Source organism: Aythya ferina (assembly GCF_964211825.1).
Source record: "Aythya ferina genome assembly, chromosome: 7".
Classification (NCBI taxonomy): domain Eukaryota; kingdom Metazoa; phylum Chordata; class Aves; order Anseriformes; family Anatidae; genus Aythya; species Aythya ferina.
Window position 1 is genome coordinate 22,510,933 of NC_140302.1, and position 26,099 is coordinate 22,537,031.

At 36.3% G+C, this 26,099-nt stretch overlaps 1 protein-coding gene across 3 annotated transcripts in view; it reads right to left on the reverse strand.

The window, feature by feature from the left end:
* Nucleotides 1-3,993: 3,993 nt before the first annotated feature.
* KNDC1 (kinase non-catalytic C-lobe domain containing 1) overlaps nt 3,994-26,099 on the reverse strand; it is a 63,081-nt gene continuing 40,975 nt past the window's right edge. For all 3 annotated transcript variants that reach the window (XM_084526435.1, XM_084526434.1, XM_084526436.1), the window contains 15 exons: nt 25,688-25,779; nt 23,072-23,475; nt 15,000-15,093; nt 14,784-14,881; nt 14,300-14,511; nt 12,921-13,034; nt 12,368-12,515; nt 11,936-12,112; nt 11,147-11,362; nt 10,737-10,819; nt 9,202-9,352; nt 7,781-7,903; nt 7,622-7,681; nt 6,852-7,009; nt 3,994-6,613 (listed from right to left, as the gene is read on the reverse strand). In XM_084526435.1, coding sequence (XP_084382561.1) covers nt 6,382-6,613; nt 6,852-7,009; nt 7,622-7,681; nt 7,781-7,903; nt 9,202-9,352; nt 10,737-10,819; nt 11,147-11,362; nt 11,936-12,112; nt 12,368-12,515; nt 12,921-13,034; nt 14,300-14,511; nt 14,784-14,881; nt 15,000-15,093; nt 23,072-23,475; nt 25,688-25,779 — 2,362 coding nt within the window. In that variant the 3' untranslated portion in view covers nt 3,994-6,381. The remainder of the gene's footprint in view (nt 6,614-6,851; nt 7,010-7,621; nt 7,682-7,780; nt 7,904-9,201; nt 9,353-10,736; nt 10,820-11,146; nt 11,363-11,935; nt 12,113-12,367; nt 12,516-12,920; nt 13,035-14,299; nt 14,512-14,783; nt 14,882-14,999; nt 15,094-23,071; nt 23,476-25,687; nt 25,780-26,099) is intronic.

Sequence of the window (26,099 nt, forward strand, 5' to 3'; positions counted from 1 at the left end):
TGTTGTCAGGAGGTTTATTGAATTAAAAACTAAACAGTATGCTGTATGTCAATCAATTGGGACAGTTATCCTGACAAATGAGACCATGAGGTTACTTAAAATTACATTACAGACAAACACGTTAGCCTTTTAAATTGCTCTTTATGTTTGCAGATTTTTTAGATAGCTTTTTCAGTATCTCTTCTGGTACCTGAGTTCATCTGGCTGATGTCGCAATTCCGCAAGTCGTTCTCTTTAAATTGCTTCTCCACTTATTCTTGCCCCTTTTCCCACTTTTGATAAATAGTCTTTCCTTTCCTTTCCTTTCCTTTCCTTTCCTTTCCTTTCCTTTCCTTTCCTTTCCTTTCCTTTCCTTCCCTTCCCTTCCCTTCCCTTCCCTTCCCTTTCCGGCTCTCCAGGAGCCCCCTCATTCTTCCTAAATCAAAACTATAATAATTCCAAGATTTCATTTTTTTCCTTGTTTGCTGTAGACTAGATTTACCCAGGTTACAACTAATACATCTAGTCAGCGTGATAATATTACATTCTGATCTGCAGCTTCTGATTAACTTTGATCATGGTATGTATTGTTTAGAGGTTAAGGAGTGAAATAGCAAACACTTCAGGCTTTTGCACCATCTTGATTGTTATTCACATCATCTGGTAAGCAAAGAACTGTGTGTAATAGAAAATTATTTAAGAACTCAACTTTACTGCTTTGTTTTTCTGTTGCTGGCAATAGCATATTGTCTGTCAGGTTTTATTCTCAACCTGCTGTGCTATCCCTTTATATTTGTTCTTGCTAATGCACCCTTCTTGTTCCTACTTTTTTTTTTTTTTTTCAGTAATCTTTATTGATTTGGGGCATGTACTCATTGATGAGTACATGCAGCCACACACTGCTCTCTGAGAATTCTTTTCTTTGCATGAGGATGGACTGTTTTAGAAACCTTTTTATAAACTTCCAACTCACCTGAACTTTTCTTTGCCGTAGAATCCCTTCCCTATGAACTTATGTACCAACTCCTTGGGTTTATTTAAGTTTGCTTTTTTGAAGCCCGCTGTTATTCTGCCTCTTTCATCCCTTTCTTTCAGTCATGAACTCTGTTGTTTCACTGTAACTTTAATTCTGACTAACTGCCATCTTCAGATTTTCAACTTGTTTCTCTCTACTAATTACACTAAAATCTGAAATAGTAGCCTGTACGTACAAATGAAGTCCCCACATGCTCTTCTTGGTCGATGATCTGTTTTAGACCACCATGGCACTTCACCAATTTAATTTACACACTGAAAAAGCTATACAGGTCTTCAGATTCTAAAACAATTATATGCAATATTGACATATATTTTACTATTTAGTATTCTACTATTCTTTCCCCTTGTCCATTCTGTGTGTCCTTGTTCCCTCCAATTTTTTTCAATATCATTTTGTGTACTACAGGTCTAGTCTAGATTTTTCCCCATGCTTTCAGCACTAGCTTTGACTCCCAAAGCTACATATGAACTGTCCCCATCCCAGACTCAGATCAAAACATGTCCCAGTTATCATCAGAGGGATAAGCAGGTATATGAATAGGAATGTGAAGTACAGCATATTGCAATATGTCCCTTGTTCTGGATAAAAACAAACAAACAAACCCAAACAAACAATGGTGGACTATTGTTGACATTTCAAAATACATCATCCTTGCAATTTTACATGCAGCCTAAGATGTTCAGTAATATTAGCTCTCTCTCCTCATGTGTTTGATGACATATAGCAATTCCCTACATTGTCCTTATGCAGGTTTCAGTCTCTCGTATTATCTTTTATTTAAATAAACTAATTTTGAGGATTTTGTATTCTCAACAATGATCTTTGTGTTATATCCCATCTGTGTCTTGCAGTTTACTTTCATGGAGAGCAGTTACTTTGCTAATGTCTGTGGATCTATATCCTCCTCTCAGGAGCCACCTACCCACCTGCTCTTTTTAGCTTTTTATCTTCAAGTCCTTTCAGTTCCCTGCATCAGGAAATATAGAATTAGGAGAGACATTGAAGGGACATCCTCCTCAACATACATAACTATTCTTTATCTCCCCACCCCCACCCCCCCACCCCCACAAAAAAAAAAAGCACCTCTAGTCTATGTGCAGTTGATTGTTCTTGCCTATCACTCAGAACCTTAGATTTGTTTGTGTAACATAACTTATTTTATTCTGGCTCATTTTTCCAAGTTGTCAAGATCATTTTCAATTTTAATCTTGGTCATTAGCATGCCTGCAGAGCCAACAGATTTACGTCATCTTCAAAAACCAGAGCATGTTAATGATGGCACCAAGTAATAATACCAAATGCAGGTAGTCCTACTGGACATAACCTTTCATTTTCATAACAAGACACTGTCAACCACTCTGTGGTTATACAAACACTGGTGGATTTGCCGCATTTAGCGGTTTTTTTCTAGACCCATTTTCCTAGCTTGTTTGAAAAAAAAAAACCAACACACAGTATCTGTTACATAAGTGAATAATTTACTACTGTTTCTGAGCTTTATGAGATATGTTCCTACGTATGAGATATGAACACAAATGAGCATATATTTGCAGAGATTTTAATTTTGAGTCTGAGTTGAGCTCAGGCTCAACTGTGCCCAGTCAAGCTTTCCAAATTATGTCTCTTTGATAATGGAATCTCAAATTGTCCAGTATACCAAGCTCTTAATTTCATAATGGCAAATGAGTTCTACCAGTATAAAACACAGTATCTATTTCAGTACCTGTCTAAAACTAGCATCTATTTCATCTGTGTGAAGCCAACATCAGAAGATGAAGAATACCTATTAGTAAATCATATCCTAAAGATGATCACTCTGCCAATTAAGCTTGATTTATGGGATGTGAGTTTTCAAACACTGTTCAACCTGGCATTCCCACAGCTTTAAGACTCCTAAAGGTCAACATGTATTTTAAAATAACTATTTATAAAATTTGTTTTGAGAAAGAATATTAAAAAAAAAAAAAAAAAGAAAAACTCTAAACAGGATGCAACATGTGTATGTGCCGGATTGCATTTAAGCAAGTATGAGAGACAAAAATAATTTATCTACACATTTTCTCTCACTGTAATATCAAGGATTGAAACAATCATATATTTATCACTGAAAAATTGTTAACTTACCTCCTTTTGAACTGTCGTTTACATTTGTTGTTTAGAAACAGATTTCCTAAAATTTTAATCCTTTGCAAATCATATACAGTATTCACAAAGATATGAGTCTCAAAAATGCTTGTGAAAGCAATCTGATATATAAAAGAAATAATGCAGAAAACCTTAAAAGCAAAATTTAGAACTGGTTGAAAAGTTCACAAGGAGATAAATTTGTCAGAATCATGAGCCAATGTTGATTCATGAAATATTTTCTAGTTTCTTGGTCTGGGCTTCTATGCAATTATTCATAGGAATCATCAGAATTCATACATATTTCCTGGCAAACTTCTGGGGGTGTTGAAGTTGTGATCCTTAAAACATGCTTTCCAATGCAGCAAGTAACTAGGACACAGTTCCCAATACTCTCACAGGAGTACTGAAAACCCCAGAGATCCTGGGGATAGACACCTGCAAAGGGACACAAAAAGAACACTAATGCACAGAGGAGTTGGAAAGGCTCCCGAGGAGCATACTTCATTTCAGAAACTCCACAGGTCATTGTCTGAAAAATAAATGACAAAATCAAGACTAGTGAGGGATGTGTAGAAATAAAAAAAAAAAAAAAAAAAAAAGAAAAAAAATAAGAACTAGGACAGCTGGTGGAAATTCCGGCTGATGGAACAAACTTCATTTTTCCAAACATTCTAATTTGGCATTGGAACAGGAACACGGGGCCATATAGATACGACTGAACGTGCTGTTTTCACATGGTTTGTTCTGTGTTTTGTTTTAGAAGGACATTCCCCACAAAGACAGAAAAGTTTAGCCCAACCCTTACTGCATGCTAGTCATAAATAAGCAGTACATTTAGATGCTAGACATAACTTTATTGAGAAATCTGTTTCACATAAGATGTGCATACATCAGTGTTCATGGACAAAAGCAGACCAGTTTCCTAGTAAAAGTGGTTTTTTTTCCCCCCAATAGCTATTTACATTTGATGTTGCTGAAGGGTGGTGTCTCAATACAAAATCTTAAATATTTGTTTGATGAAAACACCCCAAAGTAGTACCATAACTCAATACTATGCATTCATAATGACAGTCTTATACACTGAAGCATTACGCAGGAGATATGAAATTACTTTTAAATTCTTGTATAGCACCAGTTATCATCATAGAATAAAAATAATATTTTCTAGGTGTAGTAGATGCTTTAAATCCTGATAAAACTATTAGAAATATATGAATTAACATGTGTGCAAAATATAAATGCTAAGTAAATCCATAAAAGCAATTTCAACAGCTTGATTGGTAACTATATAAAATGCATTTATTAAGATCATGTTATCAAGTTTTGTGGAGTTCTTTGCATTAGTAAAGCTTATGCTACTTCAGATTTTACTGTCTTTCAAAGGCAAGGCGTGGCTTTAAGTAAATGATGCATTTTTGATCGAGAAAAAGCAAATAACTAAAAATCCAAATCATTAAAATAAAGGCATATAGATCAAATATGTGAACTTATTTTTGAAGATAACCCATTACATTATTAAATCACTGCATCATATAAAGATAGGAGGTAATGATTAAATGTTTTCACATTTGGAAATTTTTAGAGAAATACTATTTAAGTTTATTGAAATAGCAACACATTTTACTTCCTTAAGGGTAAGTAGAAATACTACAATTAATGACATGCTAAACCTACATATGGCAAATAACAAAATAAATCATCTTAAAAGTATAACAAATGCAAGAAAATCCTGTTGAAGACTGAGTTATCCTGTGTTTAAACCAATAAGAGCAAAAAAGTTAGTTTGGTGTTAACGTATTAGTAGGAAAAAATAACTGAGGTATTTAATGGAAAGTACAGGCATACCTTGTGTTTGACTGAGAAAGATGAGAAGCAGAAGGCCTGTGATGGTATATATTGCCATTATTGATAAGAGAAAAGGGGAAGCTTCTCTCTTAAACATTGAAAAAGCTACAATTTCACATGTGCACATGCATTTTTGTCAAATACAATAGTACATTTTGTAAAATACTACAGATGCGCACATTTCCATTTTCTATGTATTTCTTTCTCCATCACCAAAACATGACAAGACAGTTAGATCTTATCTGCTCTTCCCAAAATATATTTTTCCTTATTTTTTAAAATACAGTTCTAGCAAATCACTTTCAGGACAGAGCTTATTTTCTGTTTCTCACCCTTTCCTACTTCTCATTCAATACTACCATTATTTCCTCTGGTAGAAATACTTGTACTTTTAATTAATTTGTAGGCTTAAAGTCTTGACCTTGCATAAATCTGGGTAGCTCAACAAACTTTCTAGCTATAGCATCACCTTTCATTGCCATTTAGAAGGTCTTGTAAGCACAAGCTCTATAAACAGGTTAGCACCAAAATTTTACAAGATGCAGATCCAATTTTCTTACAGTTATCTTGTATGTAATGCTGCTGGAGCACTGCAATCTACAAGAGCAACCTCAGGAGAAAAAGCCATAATCAATATGCCCACATACATACACACACAATTAGCAAAGTGATTCTTGTATCAAATACAGAAAAAAAAGCAATTTCACATTTGCTCTTTTCACAAGACCATGAAGGAAGAAGCAAAGCAACAAAGTGGTAAGATGTAGATTCAGATCTTACTTTCATATGGAAACAGGTTAGTTTAATGACAGTAAAATTAAACAAACAAACAAAAAACGTTACAGCACGGCATTCCTCTCCTTCCTTAAAATGCCTGAAGGAAAAGATAGCCAGTTATTTAAGCTAAGTATAGTTTTATAATACACAACATAAAAGCAAGTCCCACCAATAGTCAACAGATAATAGAGGATCTGTGTCCCTGAATTATATGCACACTGTGTCAGGATACAAATGTATTATGCTTATATAAAAATATATTCAACATTCAATGAAGCATACTCTAAACTCTCCTAGGCCAACAGGAGACAGAAGTATAACTTGTTTCCACAGTACTTTTCAGATATTTGTCTGTGGGGTAATTATTTTTTATGCTAAAGAACAGTGACAAAATTTGTCTCTTTACTTTCAGGCTTTGATCTTTCATCCAGTTGCCAGGGAATCAAATCTCATTAGTCAGCATTTTAGTATTCCACATTAAGAAATATATCCATTTCAAATTGAGCTAATATTTTAAATCACTTTTAAGTTTATGCTTGGGAATTGGTTCAAGAGATAAAGTCAACTTAATCCTGTTTTACAGACTAGGAATAGAACAGCTAAAATGTAAATAATTACTGAAATGTTGCCTTCATTCTGCGCAGTGTGTCCTGAATTTTTCGAGAATGTTTTTCTGCTGGTATCTGATGGAAGTTGGCACAGTTGTCAGCTGCCAAGGCAGAAATGTCTGCATCTTTAAAATGAGTTATTCTTTGTCTGAGGTAAGACTGGAGCTTGAAATCTGGTGTAAAAGTATATGGATTCTCTTGAAATGCATGAACTTGGCTCACAACTTTTGCGATATTTCTTGAAAGAAAATATGGTAAAAAATATTAGTTTGTTTTGCTTCTGACAGAAGAAAAAAGTTTGAAGGAAATTCAAAAGCATTGAGCATTTACTTATACAGTATCTGTCCACTTAGATGTCAAAATGACTGACATTTAAATTGCTAGATGGAAAATCTTGTGTTAGCTCTCATTATCTCATTAGACACCATTCTATTTTACAAAGTTAGGTGACGTAAATGTATAGTTAAAACAATTACCTAAGTTTTGTCCATTTGTGAGCTCCGTTTGTCATTGTGAATCCTCCAGTTTCAAGTTGTTGGACATGCATAGCCAAAACATGGGCTGATGGAATTGTTGGAAGTGTTTTGTACCTTTCTCCTTCCATCAAACACAAGCTGTCACTTTTTAAAAACACCTGGTGTAAAAGCGTACACAGATAGATGTTTTGATAAGTATCAGGGTAGGCTTTATAAGATCTCTACTTCATCTGCTTACCACAACATTTCATTTTTAATAAATTTTTAACTATTGGTATTGAAGACAACACTTTGAACTAATCTGTTGGCAAACATTTTGAAATACAGAAACAAAGAAGGAACTTTAATCAAAAACCATTACGTATACAATGTTTAAGTGTTTTGATTCACAGCCAAAATTGTGTTTTAGAATTTCTACCTGATTTTGAATCAGATAAATCAATAATATAATGCCTGTGATAAAATAAACACTTAATATTTTTCAAAACAGATTATAAAAATCCTGCTCAAATCCTCAGAAAATGTAGTTCCTTAGTTTGCTTTGAAACAACTTTCTTGTATCCCGTGTGATTAAGAATCTTTTCTGAGAAAAAATGAAGTGAAAATGTAAACTTAGACCAAGAGCCAACAGTCCCAGAACAAGTTAAAATCTCCTTCATAATGCAAAAAAATAATTTTGTATTTCATCCTCCAGAAGCACCCATTTAGTCAGATATTGAATATTCTTCAACGCCAAAGAAATATTGTATGTTAAAGACTTTATACTATACCTCAACAGCTTTGAGTTCTTCCATTATTTCAGCTACTTTTGCAGGTAGGATTTTCCAGGCCTTACAATAAAACAAAATACATTGTTTTTTGCATTAATGTCTATATTGGAATGAGATTATGTTAAGCAAAATAGTTACAATAGAGAGCCCCAAACTTACTGGTAACTGTCGTACAATAAGATTTTCCAAGCCTGCTAGGATTTGCATCGCAGTAGCAAAATTTCTTTGTTCATAGCAGGATTTTGCTATAAGAAGAAATTTTGATAACAAGCTCACCTGCAGCTGGAAAAAAAATAAGAAAAAAGATAAACTTTTTTTTTTTAGTTCATGTGAATTTGGAAACTATCAAATTAAGTCAATTGCTAGCAAAATGCTTCATCAGTATATTGCCTCAGTTTGGAATGAGAAATTAGGCTTAATGATTTCATAGAAATGAAGTACCCTTGCAAGTATTGGATGATGCTAAGCCATGCCCAGGGTTTACTGTTGTTAATTTCTTGATTTTATTGCTCTTACAAGGCTGAAAAGAGGCACTAGAAGAAAACAGCAGAGGGAAAGTAAAGGACTAGCAACACTGCTCATTGAAATACATTTACATACTGTCTGCTAACTGGTCACTTATGTTTAAAAGTTGTCAAAACATGCAGACTTTAACCAAAACTATATGACCAACCAAACTATACTGCCTGTTAGAAAAATATATTGTGAATATATTCCGCCAGGATTTGTTTAGGACATTTGTTTAAATTGTCCACCTCACATATATTTTGAGAAATGTGATAAACAGGGAAGCTCGATTAAAACCTAATAAGTAATGAAACAGAAAGAGTGATAAGGGAACTGAGATGTTTGGCCTCCAAACTCCCAGAGCTAAAAATAAAATAAAATAATTGTGAGCAGATGCAGACTCATGTTTTTCAGTGGTTAGAAAGGAATCAACTGGTAGCTCCCCAATACTAATAGACACATATTTGCTAAGATATTTTTCCAGGATTCAGTTCAGAATTCAAAGTACTAATCAAGTTGATAGTTTGACAGAAAGTCACTCTTTAAAGAGGTATATAAGCAACATGCACAGTTCTGAAATTTCAGTTAATCACAAGATTCAACAGCTGTTGGTTTTGAAAAAAGTGAGATCTGCATAGACATGAAAATTTAATAGAATCAAGTTACCTCTGAAATGTACTATTACATAAATCTACAAAGTGACTGAAAATTAAATTAAATGAAAAGAAGAAAAGAGAGAGGTATCTTCTTTCATATTTTATCAGAATTATTGACTGTATTAACATCCCTTCATCACAAGTTTTTCTTTTTTCTGTCTCAAAGGTCTCTTACGAAAGTCAGACAACTCTTTTTCCTCAGCAACCCATTTCTTATGTTCTATTAACACCTGCTACTAAAAAACATCTAAAACATCAAACAGACCCTCTTAATTACAATAAACTAAGCTGTTAACTTCACAGGTGTATTTTAGAACACTTTTTCAGGTTTTATATATAGCATTATATATTAACATACGCATATACATTAACAAATAAATGCTTCATAATTAATAATACAATAAAACAATGATTAACCTTAGATGTGTGACATGTTACAATTTCAGCAGCAACCCAGGTACTGGTACTGTCTGCATTTCTCAGTAATTGTAGAAGGTACTGGTCCTGTATGCACTTCGATAGAAACAGATTACAGACTTTAAATGAAACTTCCTCAGCAGAAACAGCTCTACGGAAAGGGTGGAAGAAAAGAAAAATAAGTCATGTTGACTTTTTTTTTGAAGGTAAGGTGCCAATTTCTAACCATTTAAAATAATTTTGCAGTGCTTGCAGTTCTGACTTTGTAACTTTTTACAATGTACTTAGGGAGCTATGTTACTTTTTATAGAAGAAAGATAATCATACGTGTAATCACATGTATATGTGATTACACAATAAACATATACAGTAGATACTTCTGTATATAAAGGCACCTTCACCCGCTTATTACCAAATAAAATTGTTAAAGCAGTAAAAAACACCCTAATAAAATCACAGCCAGTAAGCTCATTAAAAACTGCTGCTATTAAAGAAATTGAGCCAGTTATATAGTGGTGCCAATTTTTTTTCCATGTCTGAACCTCAAATCAGTATAAATCAGGTGATTTAACCTCTGCCTTTCAACAATCTGTAACAGATGATCCTTAGAAAAGTCTACTACAAGTAATGTAATTAATAAGTACTAATTAGAAGCTAGCTGAATCCACTGAGTATAATATAAGTACTAGAGCATAAATAAAATATAATTGAGTCCATGTGGCCAGATGAAAACATTAATTATCATTTAGCAAATAAATTTAAATAGGTTGGTAACCATTCTACATTCTAACAACTCTAGGAAACTACTTTTGTATCTATGAAGACTGATACTTTATTTACCTAGCAGTGCAAAATGAACATCGCACTGGGAGGTTGTGGGGTCCCTATCCACATTCAGAACCCACAAAAGAGCACACAAATCCCAGGCAACCTGCACCAGCTGGCCTTGCTTAAGGCAGGGCTGGACATAATGCAGTATGTGATCCTGGGAAGTCTTTTCCCACCCCGTGGTTCTATAGTTATCATTTCTATGCATGCATGCGCCACACATGCATGCACATTATCAAGTAACCTGTTTCAGAAGCCATTGTACTTCTTTTTCCCTCCAAAAATAAAGATCTCTGAAGCAACACCAACAACACAAATCTTCCACAATATTTAGGCCTGGCCCACTATAGATTTCAAAGAAATCACCTTGCATACGTGACAAATCACATACGTATGCATGCATAGGTACATATATATATATATGTATATATATATATATATATATACACACACACGCACATACATAATGTCTCCTGAAATTCAAAAATATATGTAATCAGAATATCTACATATCTACCTAGCCCCCCACCCCAAAAAAGTATTTAAAAATGTTTCTCTCTTCCCAGATATATTATATATATGTTATAATATACCAGATATATTACATATATAAGTTATAATAAGTTATTATGCATTATATATATCTAAGTGATAATAACTTATTATGCATGACTGTAATAGAGGGACAGTTAAAATAAGAAACTTACTTTTGGACAGGAACACATTTGTCTTTAACACCAAGTGCTCTTGAATTTAGAAAATGTACTGGATGACATTTATGAAATAATTCCTAAACAAAAAGAACAAGATGTATCTGTTAGATCTAGCAGTTCTTTTAAAATGCTAGGGGATAAAAATGGCTGATTTCTTTTTTATTCGTTGTTCTTTCTTCAGCAAATTGATCAGATGGATCACTGTCTAAGAATGGAATTAGCCATTCTATGTTTTACCACAGAGATTTCAAGACAAAAATGGAGTATTTTATTTCAAAGTGTAGTGAAATATTGGAAGCCTACTAAGCTTGAAATGGGGTGGAAAATGGTAGAGAAAGGAGATAGAGTATATAACAGGAAGACAGATGTCATTTGTATTTCCAAGTAAACCTAATCCTTTGTACCTGTTGCAGTAATGTCAGCTGGCAACAAAGCTGTTGTGCACTGTATTCTGTTAAAATATACGGTCCGAGTTCATCAGCTTTAGCAAAGGAGACTGGAAATTCTTCTGTAAAACTGCTATAGCATGGCTTTGGCAAAACCGATGAAATAGTGTAAAGTCGCTCCCTCTGATACTGTGCTATTGGTCCCATACCTTTGGAAAGTTTCCAGTTAAAGTTCTGTAGAAAAAAATATGTAAAGCTACAACTTCTCTAAAGCTAACATTGTGTAAGTTCCTTGATGTAAGTTTCTGGAACATTTTGTTAGAGAAAGATCTTTTTGGCTGCAAAACTCTTCAGTTAATCTTCAGGGTTACAATGGACACTATTTGGTTTATACACATTGCTATTTTAAGCAAATATAATACACATGGGTAATGAATCTGAGCTACCAGATCTCAATCAACAATTGGTATTTAAGCCAAATTTCCGTGTTTTCAAACTTACTGCCATACAATGATATATATTCTGAAATTTTATACCTGAGTCACACGCTAATATCAACAATGAAGAGTAAAAATTCCTCTCAGAATTTGGATTATCTAAAGCTATTATTACTGAAACAATTGACAGGGCACAATTAAGACAGAATCCTAATTTATACAACTTTATAGGCTTTCAATAATTTCAAAAGATTTAAAATACAGGTATATAAACATTACTAAATCGGGATCTAGACCTTAAGCTGGATTTTTACTGTCAAAAAACAGTATGTGGAAATGTGCTCCACATAGTACAGTCCATAGGACACACCTTTCTGGAAACATCTTCTGAGAGTTTTTTATACATGGAGTGCAATGTTCTTCTGTCCTCCTCCCCTTCTTCGCATTTGTCCATGCTGGAGCACAGCTGAGCACTGTCATTTTTCCTGGCAGAAGCATCCTCAAGCAATGACAACAAGCGTTCACCATAGCCATTTAATGGAGCTACCTGTAAACACAAAACAGGTTAACAGAAAATTGAACTCAATTTCTTGTAAATTATAAGCAAGAAAGAAAACACAAGTATTTTTTTGGTTTGTCTGGTTTGTCCAAAACCAGATGTATTGACTATGGTTATCAAAAATAGCACTGGTCTTTTTTGTACTTTACTATAGTTGTAATAAGGACTTTTTTTTTTAGTTTTATTTTATTTTATTTATTTATTTATTTACTCCTTAAAGATTGCACTAAAATTCTTGTTTACCTTGGAAGAAATAAATTCTTTTAGGGTACATAAAAGGTCTGCATTTGTTGCAAAGTCTACACTGTAACAGTCTTCAATCCAAGCCTGCAGGATGTAGAAACTGCGGTTACATATTTTGGTAAGTGATGTGGAAGGATCCAGGCTTGCACTGGTGAGAAGAAAAAGACACTTATTGCACCAGAATTTATATCCAATTCCAATTTAAAAATAAATGCTGGAAAAACTGCAAATATTATTTGGTATTGAGTGTACTATCTTAAATTCTTGTTTCATATTTCTAGAATCCATGACTCTGTGCAAACAAAGCTGTCATTGTGCTTACTAACCAACTGAACAACTGGGAAAAACAAGACTCAGAATTCAGAAAATAAAAGACGACAGCATATTGCCAAATATAGCACTTGCTCTAATTTCACTCTCACATGCCAATCTTATAAAAACAAACATCAAAAAATGAATTTAATTACGTAGGTCTTTCCAGAAACATCTGCTTGTTACTTGGGGGGAAAAATAGTTGTGTTTTGATAATATTTTTCATGGGAAGTTACCGTACCTGGATAAAGTGCTGCTGATTCTATCAATAAGAAACTGCAAAAATTCTTCTTGTGTGCAGAAATAGCGAAATGTGTAGAGAAACTGCTGTACATAGCCTTCTAAAAATGCATTTCTGTGAAGCACAAGAAAAGCTTCAGACAAGCAAGAATGCAATTTCTTCTCGCATCAGAGTAGAGCAACAGCAAAAATTGTCAAAACATCAAGAACTAGCAAGGATTTCAAACTGAAGCTCTACGGAAAATTTTGATTTCTTTTTATTTTTACACATGAATATTGTGTTTGTCAACAGTAAAAGTACAAATTGAACATGCTTATTATATACCCATTAGAAATGATAGTATTATATATGTGTGTGTATATATACATATATATATATATGTATAAATACATAATATGTACGTACATATTCACAGATACCTTAAGACAAGTCAATTTCTATGTCTATCTGATGGCCTACTGCAAACTATGAGAGTTTGAGTTTGCTGAACGTGGAAACTTTGATTCCAAAACAATTTGTTCACTTTGTGCAAAATATTAACTACCAGAAACAGCAGTAACTGGCTCTAAGAGTCAGGACAAGCTGGGAGTAGTGCACTTTGCTTACTCTTACTTGCCTCTAAACTTCCTCTACAATTTAAAATGCTGTATTTTATTTCCAGCTTTCAGAAATAATGCTGCAATCTTGCATCTTTCTGACTGCTCAAAATGGGTGAAAATATGAATTACAGGTTACCTGGTGTCTTTTGCTTTTAGAATCTTACAGTAGCACAAGACTGATGGAGTCTCTCAAGCAGTTTCTGTCCTCCTTACCTGAGGTACCATAAAACAATAATTTAACCCAGCTGAGGGTTAAAGGACAACTTTGTCCTCACCTAAGCCCTGAGATAAGCTTGTATCTTGATAATTCCCAAAGTCTGGGTCAGAAATCTATAAAGCAAAATCTATAGATATTCATATCCAAACTCTATTAGTAAGAACGATTGAATTGTATGTTCCGAAGAATTATTAAACTAGTGGTAAGCCACGATTCCATGGCAACTATCAGAAACAAACTTCAAATAAGTAAAGGATAAAAGAACTGTAAAGTGATTAGTTTTTGATTTATTATCAATTGCTTGAGTTTTAATCAAATCCAAACTTAGTAATTTGGCTTATTTCTTATCAGTCTTTTTTTTTTTTTTTTTTTTTTTTTTTTACCATTTCCATGCCCATTTCTGCAAATAAGTGTGCACAGAAATAACATTAAACTTGAAAGCAGAAAGGAAAATTTATGCAATGCTGTGTAACCAAGATTTATCCCAGACACTATATCTTTTTAAAAATTAATAAATATGACTCATCGCACTCCCAATTAATGATGTACAGAATGCACTATACCTAGAATATAAATAAGCCATTAAACCAAGTGGTGTCCCAGCCTGCAGAACTCTTATTCCATTTTGATTATTGCATTTATGTTTCTCTGTATTATAGTAAATAAGCAATGATGACTCATCCGTAGGTGCCACATCCATGGTGTCAGTTCTCCTGTTGTGAATGACTGTAGGAAGCACACAGGATTCCACACCCCATTGTTCTGCATACATGATCTGCTCAGAGAGGCAAACCCATGCAAAATTAAAATGTAGGAAAATGATCAGGAAAATCCGTGCAAGGTGTGCTTTACTCAATCTAAAGCCAAACCACATTTTATACAATTTTTCTTTTTAAACACCGCCTTTAATCATTCTTTCAAACCTTCCTTAATTTGGCACTTTGACAACAACCACTTCACAGCTCATACATTGACTTAAGTGGACAATGACACTAATACAGTATAGAAATTACCAATAAAACCAAAGCAAAATAAAGTCTGACTTGCCTGCATGTATTTCTTCACCAGTTCAAGAAACTGCACCTTTGATTTCATCTCCTGTAGCTGTCCTCTCAATTTGGTCAACATAGATCTAGTTTCAGGACCTTTAGATTGAAAACACACAAAGCATACAAACATCAATTATTCTGATATACAGGGAAAAATTCTTGAATGATATAAATATGCACCCATTTCATTACTGACAATTTGTTGTAATCTTACTTTTGCTTCTTCTTTCTTTCTGCAATAGTTTCTGGTAAAACTGTATGGTCTTTCTGTAATTTTTTGTCTCCATCATTAGCAATTGTTCTAGTTCCTATTTAAAGAGAAAAATGATTCTGATCATAATGGTAAATACAAAGTTCTGATAGGAAAGTTTTAGTGTAGTTATTTTTGTACAAAAAAGTGAACATCCAAACAGACAAGAATAGGCTATTAGCCAAGCAGAATTGCCTTTCACACCTGCACTTAGAGACAAATTACAGAAAACATCACCTTCCCCAGGAAAGTAATAGTTATACGACAGTTCTACATGTTATGAACTGGAGCTAGTGTATGTATGATGACACAACATTGAAGTTTGTCTGAATCCATTTATATCAATATGCTTTGAGTTACAATTGCACTTATCTGTTTGTTTTCAAGAACTTTTTTTTTTTTTTTTTTTAATTGACACTAAGCAGGCATCCAGAACTAAAACTCTTTTTTTTTTTTTTCAGTTACACCCCAGAAATGCTCTGTTAAGCAGCTGGCCTATATTTGTAGCAAGAACTGAATGTTTTATTGAAGCAATAGTTTCCAAACCAGTATGGTTACGTTATATTATGCATCTGAGTCAGAAGGCAGCCAGGAGAGCTGCTTTACAAAGGACACCTCAATTTTGAAGTTCAATTCAATATAAAATTGATAAATAAAAAAATTGATAAATATATCAATATATAAATATTTTATAGTTATGTGTTTTATATAATAAATAAGAATGATTTTTCTCTTAAATTATATAACTTAAGCAAGGAATAGAAATGAAAGTAGATCCTACTCATCACAATTTATCCAGTTAGTGTAAACATTTATATTTGTTTGCATATCAAAAGTTTATTTTTTTTTCTAGCCAATGAAAATGGGCATCCATATTGAAAGCTTCAGATCTGTTATGAAACAAGTAACAGTATGTGTTGTCATTTTTGAAAGTGGTGGCTTTTGCACTTGTGTCCTAAGTTAACTACCAATGACCCAATTACATGAAACAGCATTTCAAATGGAATAAGTTGACTAAATGCAGCAGACAGAACTCCCACAAGCAGAGTGATCAAAAACACATAGCTCAGAGCTAACATATCAAACAACAGATTGGTAAATAGGTTAGCTTTAATGGGATGGACTTACTGGAAATTAATTTGAGTTTGAGAAAAATCTGTCACTGTTTTTCACAAAAGCTCAAAAGGGTTAACAACATAGTTCATTAGTAGCAAGTCACAAAATCCCTGTGGATTTTTAAAAGAATTACCATTACACAGTCACCATGTAGAGAACAGTGAAAGCACAGAAAAACTATTATCTAGATTCTGAATCAAAGACAGCTTGATTTACTTAAAGGTTTGTTTTCATTTCATCAGTTAAAGTGAAAACAAGTTGATTAAAAGAATATAATCACAAAAAGAGACTCAGAAAGAGTGGCTATTTTCTGATGTTTGGAATCTAATAGGTATTTTAGGAAGTGGCTTGTCCCTTAAATAACTTTAGATGACTAGCAATGAAGTCAGAAGCAAGGCACGTTAATTCCCAGTCCATTCTAGAATGTCTTCCATTTTAGGTCTAGCATATAAACATTTTTGATGAACTCACATATTCAGTTGTTATTTGATGAAATTCTACATCCTCTGAAGAGCATTTAACTTGTCAGGACGCTTTTCTACAGAACATCGCTAAGTCTATGAAGTAATGATTTATTTTTTTCCACTGGGAAATTTGCAGATTCAAACTATCCATGACAAAACAGGACTTTTTATATGCTGAGGAGTGGCTTCACCAAAGGATACAGAATATTGGCAGAACAGAAAGGAAAAGAGTAAAAAGAATGGTAAAGGGAAAACTGTGGACAGAATATGCAAAGCTTTTGCTAGAAACCTTGTAGTCATTGGCTGGATGCACAGAAGTCTGGCAGAGACTGAGAAGTAGCTTATGAGATCTAGAGAGAGAACTGAAACTCAGTGTGGGCAAACAGGATAAGGGTGAAGGCTTGGGACTGCAAGAGAACTGCAAGCAAGCTTATCAGAGTACAGAAAAAAAAACAACACTTATTGTGAGGGCTGAGTTGGACTTCCCTCTAGAGAAATGGCAGCCCTGGCAGTCACCTCCCGTTCTTGCTCTAGTGCAAGGACTTGAACTGGTTTGCCTGGATGTGTCCTGTGCCAAGGAGCAAAATCAGCAGCTCCTGGACCAGAGGTGACGGGAGGCAGGGGACAAGCTTGTGTAAGGAGCAATACAGATGCGGGGGAGGATGCATAAGGAGAGTGACAACAGTTTGCAAACTTCTAAGAGAACTAAGTAAGCCCAAAGCTTTTTAATTGAATTTGAATAAAAATTAAACTAACTTTTCTAAATTAAGGTGAACCTTTGCTGAACCTTAGAACTGCAAGATACTATCTGATAAACGCCTACACAGTAAAACATTAATAATCATTATGACAGCAAAAGTGTCACCTTTGATCCATAGATATTTTACTTTTTGTGCTAGTTACTTCACATTTGTTCTAAACAGAAGGGTATGTATTACCACTTTTTGGAATCATATTAGCTGATGAATCCCATTGTTAATATTGTTCATATAACCAATGTGTTCTACTTTTTATATTTAATTAAATCATAACCTATCTAAGGTGCAGGCAGTATTTAACAGGTTTGAGCAGAATAATAGAAATGTTAATTATTTTTATGGCATTTGATTCTGTCATAAATTAAATTATACCAAATAATATGTTCTGGCAATTAGCGTTTCTCTCAACCCGATTTTATCAAACCTACTTACAGGTATCCAAATTTAAATAAATAAATAAATTTAATTGCATTTAGTTTTAAAGGGTGAATAAAACAAACAAACAAACAAAAAAAAAACCCAACACATTCAAATGATTCAATATCTATTGGAGAGATAAGACCATTAATGAGATATATATGTTTCCAAAACTGAATTTTCTTGAATGGTTAAACTCTCATTAAGTATTCAATTACTGTTGCAGACAAGAACAAATGAACTGAATAAATAAACCTATCCTTATCACAGGATAGTGCCACTAAGTCAGGACAACTGTAGTTATGCCCAAATGACTAATAATAAATTCACTCTTTGAAATAGAAACCCCTAAACACTGATTTAGCACACTTTGCCACAGAGTTGTAGAATCAGATCAACTTTATTGTTGACCTTTTAAAAACACAGCAAGGGAGCAAGACTGTCAGCAACCTGGGACAAAAATCAGTTTGATATCACAGAATCACAGAATTGTCTAGGTTGGAAGAGACCTCAAGGTCATTGAGTTCAACCTCTGACCGAACACCAGCAAGTCCTCCACTAAACCATATCGCTAAGTTCAACATCTAAACGTCTTTTAAAGACCTCCAGGGATGGTGACTCCACCACTATCCTGGGCAGCCCATTCCAATGCCTCACAACACTCTCAGTAAAGTTCTTCCTAATATCCAGCCTAAAACACCCCTGGCACAACTTTAGCCCGTTCCCCCTCGTCCTGTCACTAGGCACGTGGGAAAATAGACCAACCCCCATCTCTCTACAGCCTCCTTTAATGTACTTATAAAGAGCGATAAGGTTGCCCCTGAGCCTCCTCTTCTCCAGGCTGAACAAGCCCAGCTCCCTCAGCCGCTCCTCGTAGGACTTGTTCTCCAGACCCCTCACCAGCTTTGTCATCCTTCTCTGGACTCCTTCAAGCACCTCGATGTCCTTCTTGTAGCGAGGGGCACAAAACTGGACACGATACTCGAGGTGCGGCCTCACCAGAGCTGAGTACAGGGGGACAATCACTTCCCTAGCCCTGCTGGCCACACTGCTTCTTATGCAAGCCAGGATGCCGTTGGCCTTCTTGGCCACCTGAGCACACTGCTGGCTCATATTCAGCCGACTATCCACCAATACTCCCAGGTCTTTCTCTGCCTGGCAGCTTTCCAACCACTCCTCTCCCAGCCTGCAGCTCTGCTTGGGGTTATTGTGCCCCAGGTGCAGGACCCGGCACTTGGCCTTGTTGAACTTCATACAGTTGACCTCAGCCCATTGGTCCAGCCTATCCAGATCCTCCTGCAGAGCATTCCTACCCTTGAGCAGATGGACACACGCACCTAACTTGGTGTCACCTGCAAACTTACTGAGGGTGCACTCAATCCCCTCATCCAGATCATTGATGAAGATATTAAAGAGGACCGGCCCCAGTACCGAGCCCTGGGGGACGCCACTAGTGACCTGCCTCCAATGGGATTTGGCTCCATTCACCACGACTCTTTGGGCAGTTTTTATCTATCTGTCCAGTTTTTATCCCAACAAAGCGTACGCCAGTCCAAGCCACGAGCAGACAGTTTATTGAGGAGAATGCTGTGGGAAACGGTGTCAAAAGCCTTGCTGAAGTCAAGGTAGACCACATCCACAGCCTTTCCCTCATCCACCCAGCGCATCACTTTGTCATAGAAGGAAATCAGGTTCGTCAAGCAGGACCCGCCTTTCATAAACCCATGCTGACTGGGCCTGATCACCTGGTTGCCCTGCAAGTGCTGCGTGAGGACACTCAAGATAATCTGCTCCATGAGTTTCCCTGGCACTGAGGTCAAACTGACAGGCCTACAGTTTCCCGGGTCTGCCCTCCAGCCCTTCTTGTAGATGGGCGTCACATTTGCTAGCCGCCAGTTGACTGGGACCTCTCCTGATAGCCAGGACTGTTGATAAATGATGGAAAGCGGCTTGGCCAGCTCCTCTGCCAGTTCTCTCAGTATTCTTGGTTGGATCCCATCTGGCCCAATCGACTTGCATACATCCAAGTGCCATAGCAGGCCACCAACCATTTCCTCATGGATAGTGACTTCCACCAGCTCAGGGTACTGGGTATCCAGAAAGCAACTGGTTTTGCCACTAAAGACTGAGGCAAAGAAGGCATTAAGCACCTCTGCCTTTCCTCATCTTTTGTAACTAAGTTCCCCCCTGCATCCAGTAAAGGCTGGAGATTCTCCGTAGTCCTCCGTTTTGCATTAATGTATTTGTAAAAACACTTTTTGTTGTCTTTGATGGCAGTTGACAGATTGAGCTCCAGATGAGCTTCGGCCTTTCTAATTTTGTCCCTGCACTGCCTCACAACATCCTTATAATCATGCCGAGTGGCCCGCCCTCTTTTCCAAAGATTGTAAACCCTCTTTATCCTCCTAAGCTCAAGCCACAATTCTCTGTTCAGCCAGTCCGGTCTTCTTCCCTGCCGGCTCATCTTTGGGCACGTGGGGACAGACCGCTCCTGTGCCATTAAGATTTCCGTTTTGAAGAGCGCCCAGCCTCCCTGGACTCCTCTGCCTTTCAGAACCACCTCCCAAGGGACTCTACCAACCAGTGTCCTGAACAGTTCAAAGTCGGCCCTCTGAAAGTCCAATACAGTGGTTTTACTTGTCCCCATCCTGGCTTCTCCGAGAATGGAGAATTCTACCATTTAATGGTCACTCTGCCCAAGACAGTTTCCAACCACCACATCTTCCACCAGTCTTTCTCTGTTTGTGAAGAGAAGGTCTAGCAAGGCACCTCCCCTGGTAGGCTCACTAACCAGCTGCGTCAGGAAGCTATCTTCCACGCTCTCCAGAGTCTTCCTAGACTGCTTTCTCTGGGCTATGTTGTGCCTCCAGGATATATCTGGGAAGTTGAAGTCCCCCATGAGAACAAGCGCTGACGATTTCACAACTTTTGTCAGCTGCCTGTAGAACTCCTCATCAGTCTCCTCATCCTGGTTCGGCGGTCTATAACAGACCCCCACCAGGATGCTTGCCTTGTTGGCCTTCCCGCTGATTCTAACCCATAGGAACTCAACCTTATCATTCCCAGCCTCAAGTTCCATGACATCAAAACTCTCTCTGATACAGAGAACCACACCACCACCCCTTCCATGCTGCCTGTCCCTTCTGAAGAGCCTATAGACAGACATTGCAGCATTCCAGTCATGAGAGTGGTCCCACCACACTTCCATGATGGCAACCAAGTCATAGCCTGCCTGCCGCACGATGGCTTCCAGCTCCTCCTGTTTGTTACCCATGCTGCGTGCATTAGTGTAGATGCACTTCAGCTGGGCCATTGCCTTCTCTCCCAGCCTTGCCATTGTTACCCCTGGCACAGCTCTAACAAGCCTTGTTTCAGCCCTGTCCCCCTTCTCACCTAGTTTAAAGCCCTCTCTAGTTTAAAGCCCTCTCAATAAGCCCCACTAGCTCCTGGCCCAAGATCCATTTTCCCCTTAGAGATAGGGACCCGTCTGCGGCCATCAGGCTGGGTGCCGAGTAAAGTGCCCCATGGTCAAAAAAAAAAAAAATTTCTATGTTGGCACCAGCCTCTGAGCCATGTGTTTATCAGGTGGGCTTTCTGTGTCCTCTCTGTACCCCTCCCTGCCACCGTAGGGATGGAAGAAAACACCACCTGTACTCCCGCTCCATCCACTAACCATCCCAGTCCCCTAAAGTCTCGTTTGATGGTCTTCAGGCTTCTCTCTTCAGTGTCATCACTGCTAGCCTGGACTATTAAAAGTGGATAATAGTCAGAGGGGCAAACCAGGTTGGGAAGCTTTCTGGCAATGTCCCTGACCCTGGCCCCAGGGAGGCAGCAGACTTCCCTACGGGTAGGGTCACGCCGACAAATAGGTCCCTCTGTTCCCCTGAGAAGGGAGTCACCCACAACAATCACCCTTCCTTCTGTCCTGGTGGAAGCAGTCAAAAAGAGACAAAAAGCTCTACCTTACAAGGCAGGCAGAAACTTTCTCCAGCACCTCAAACCACCTTCCTGCTCAAATGAATCACTTACCAGCCTTCCTTTCACCTTTGTAGTCCTTCTGTTGCTAGACATGTCTGTTAGATTTTACAGTAGAGAATCATCTACTAAATATTAAAATAATTGGGTTTTTTGAGCTCCCCATGTTAATTTTCACATTGAGTCTAATTCTCAGAATTTTGATTTAGATATTACATCATTCTGCTTGATATTTGCACAGCACTTATTCGATGTTTACACACAGAGTTAACCGTTAACATTTATTAAGTATTAATGACCACATTTATTTTCTAAATAACTTGTGCTCCAAGTATAATATGTATAAATACTCATATTATCAAATAAAACTAGCTGAAAACACTTAGCTGTACAAATACAGCTGTTAGCTACATTGGAAGTACAATACACAAAGACTCATAAATGCTAAATACTACCCCTATCAACCACACCAGCAACATCTATATTGTTCAAAATGAAGTATGAACTGACGCCTTTGTCAGCTATTGTTATGGAAATTAAAGTCATGCCATATATTTTCACAGTTGATTTGTAGTGGTTGGTTTGATCAATCAGGCAGCAAAAAGATAGCAGAAAGAACCTGGGTAAAGCTGCACTTCACTCACATATTCATAACTGATTGGCTTACAGCTAAGAATCACGGTCTCCTGTCTGCTGCAATAGCAGAAAAGAAAACCCATTAATCTCAGTTTCATATTTCTTTCACTATTTTATATATAGACTAGTCAAAACTTGTAACATCCATGTCTGATAGAGTTTTAAAAAATAGCCGAATTTTATGAAGCTTTTCTTTGCTCAGGTTAAATGCTCAGGATTTAACACTTTGTGCAATTGGAGCATTATGATTCCGTGTTTTTATTTTAAATACACTGTGTTTCACAGAAAGTCAGTGTTGTAGTAATGCCAGCAGAAAGATCAATAAATTTATTATTGATACTGTGGTAGTAAAAGAAAAAAATATTTGTTGAGAACAAGAAGTAGCTGACAACTTAAATTATCCTCTTGAATTTGTAGTAACAAGACCTTTAAAAAGCATTTTAATAAAATATTATGCAAAAGAACATTTAATACAATATTATAAAATTATTCAGCTATATAGTCTTAAAGATATTCTACTGTACCAAGACTTTTTTATATAAACAATACAAAAGAGTCAATATTTAAAAGAAGAAAGTGGGGTTGAAATCAGTATAATGCAACAAATTTAATCATACTTTTAACCAGCAAGTAAAGAGGGATCTTAGTGATTTTAAATCAATATACTCACCACTTTTTTAGCATCTATATTTTGTGACTCACTTGATTTCTGCTTTCCAAGATTTTTCATGTAACTATGAACTTCTGAATCAAAACATTCAGCTCCATAAAATGCACTGCTCCAACCCGGACTACAGCCATGAAAGTCAGGTAGATTTGGAGGCACAAGGTAGTTGTTTCCAGCTGTCTTTATTATGGTTTCTTCCTGCGGCTCTACATTGTCCTCTGCAAAGTCTAGACCAATATGACAGCCATTGCTTTGTAAACATTGCCCTTCTTTTTCTGTAGGGGTAGTATTCTGCAGCCTTGATTCTTTTTTGAAATTATCTGAAGGCATCCCATCAAAACTCATCTCAGCTAATGATGTATTTATCATAAGCTCATCCTTCATGTCAAAGGTTGCTTCCCCTTCTCCTAGAGGAGTGTAGAGGTGGGGGGAGAAATAATGGTCACTCTGTAATGCATGCTTTTTAAATTTAAACACTACAGTCATGAGACTACCTATGCCCTCTAACAGTGTTACATATTTATTTTGGCTCTGTGTTTTCTTCTCAACTGCATGTTGTAAAGTGTTAAAGACATTTCAGAATGATTAAGTTTTGGTCAGTAAATTTCTGAAAATTAGAAAATACATTCTGCATACGTAGAACGAGCATTTAATAAAAGCATAGTACAGAAACTTCTAAACAAAAATATCAGACCTGTGTACGCATCAGCAAAAGCTTGGCTCTTGAAGTCCTTTTCATCTATAGGTCTTGAAGCTTTTATTCTATACATAGATGGCATTTGACACAGCCAAAGGGGACATGTTAAACTCCCTACTCATTCATTTGGGTTATGATGGGACTTCTATGCAGTTATAATAGCTACTACCAAATGAAAAGGATTGAGGTGACAGTCAAAGAAAAGTTGGTATGATTCTGACAGGTGCTTTTATGCCTGCCACAAGTCACTCTTTTCACTTGAGAAATCCTCCAGGGCTTGGATATGCCAGACTTGGAGCTCAAATGGACCTGAATTACTGGTGCAAAGAAGTCACATATCTCCCATGGGAAAGTCTGGCTCTACATTTGCACTCATTCTGAGCCAAAATGGAAAATTGTAACAGAGTGTAACACCAGCCAAGTGCAAACTTACAAATTGAAGTTACGCCATAAAAGTTAAGTGACAGTAGGGGGATAAGCTGTTCCATAAATTATCTAACTTTGCTCAAAACAGAGAAGTAATCCAGTTTAAAAATAGACGGAATAATATGCACTTTATGTACGAATTAATGGAAACATGCTGGAAAGGAGATTTGGGACTCCTGAAATAGGCAAGGTTTCATAATGTAAATTTACAGAAACAAATTGCACAACTGAGTTTGTGGCAGCTGTTGAGATACCCAGAAAGGTGCAGTAGTTTCTATTAAGGTTCCAGAAGCATAGCTTTTCAATGGTATTCCCTTGCCAGCAACAGACATTAGCTTCTTATTGTTCCTAACACTGCAGTTTATTACTATGTGTAGTTGCATATATACACATAATACCTTCACTTCTCTCTGTACTTTAAATATGTAACTGAGCTGTATTGCTATTTAATACAATATATTGTATAAAGCTAAAGATGTCCAGCAAAGATCAGTAATGTTGTAAACCACTGAGAACCTCACATAGAGTACTGCATACAGCCCCCTCTCTCAGTTTGAGCTAATCTTTCTTAAAAAGAAGCACACAGAAGTGCTGCTAAGGTTAACAAGGAAAATGAAAATCCATTCTGATATTGTCATAAAAAGTAGTGACATTCCAGTTTCGCAAAACAAAGACTAAGAGCAGATCTTTAAATATGCTGTTGTTTTTGTCCTAAGAATTTCTCAACCATTTTTCTTCCATCTCTGTGAAATGTTATTAAAAAAAAACACACAACAACTCATACAATCACAATCAAATATAACCTGTCCTTGAATATACTAAGCCTAGCGAGGACAATGTTTTTCATAAAAATGGGATTTACCAGTCCCAGGCCAGACTCTAATTCAGTAACTGAAAGATGAAACATTTTGTAAACATTCAATTACAAAGTATGCTGGAAAAAATGCAAAGCCCACTCCAAAGTAGTTCAAATAAACAATCCACTAATATAAGCTCAACAACTGCCATGGAATGGTGTCTTGTAAACAAGTTTGTGTTCAGAAAGCAAAAATTTTGCATCACATGATATATTGATAAACAAATCAATTGACCCATAGTTCCTTTTGCTATCTTTAAAAAAAATTACTTCAGTGAATAGAAGAATAGGGAAATAAGTCATTGAAGAATTACCAGGAAGGAGGTAAAAACATCTACTGGATGAACACATGAAAATAACACATAGCAGTTAGGATTCAGGATTTTTTCAACAGTGACATCTTGCTTTAGTAAACTAAAAAGGCATCCCCATACCCAATGACAGTTGGTCATACATAAGTTTCATATAAAATACAACAGTTCCAAGGCACTGATAATGCTCAGATTCACTCATAAATTTTGTAAGTGCTAAGCTGAATATTTTCCTGAAAACCCACTGAAAGCGGCAATCTCTCCAAAGCTGAGTCACTGATAGATTCCCAGCACACACAAAGATCTAGAAACACAAATTCCCTTCTCACCCTCTGTCTGATCACTGCTTGCCAAAAAGCTGTCAGATTTCTTCAGATCTTGGAATACACTGCCACGCTTCGAGTCATCTGCTTCAGCTATGCTGAAAATACATGAGGATTGGGAAAAATAACATTTAATATCCTTATATATTTACATTTTACAAATGTCCTTTGTCACCACATATGTGAAGAACTTTACTGCATTTAACTACCTCCTGAAGTTTGCATGTTCAGCTTCAGGCATTATTTGACAAGATAAAAATTTCAAATGGACATTAAAGCATACCAAGTAAGTTGCAGAGATTTTCCTTTACAGCAATTGGCAAAATTACAACAGAAATATCAGAATACATACAGACAAAAGGCATAACTCTATACATAACATACCACAAATTACTGTAAAAGGTTTATCACTCACGAT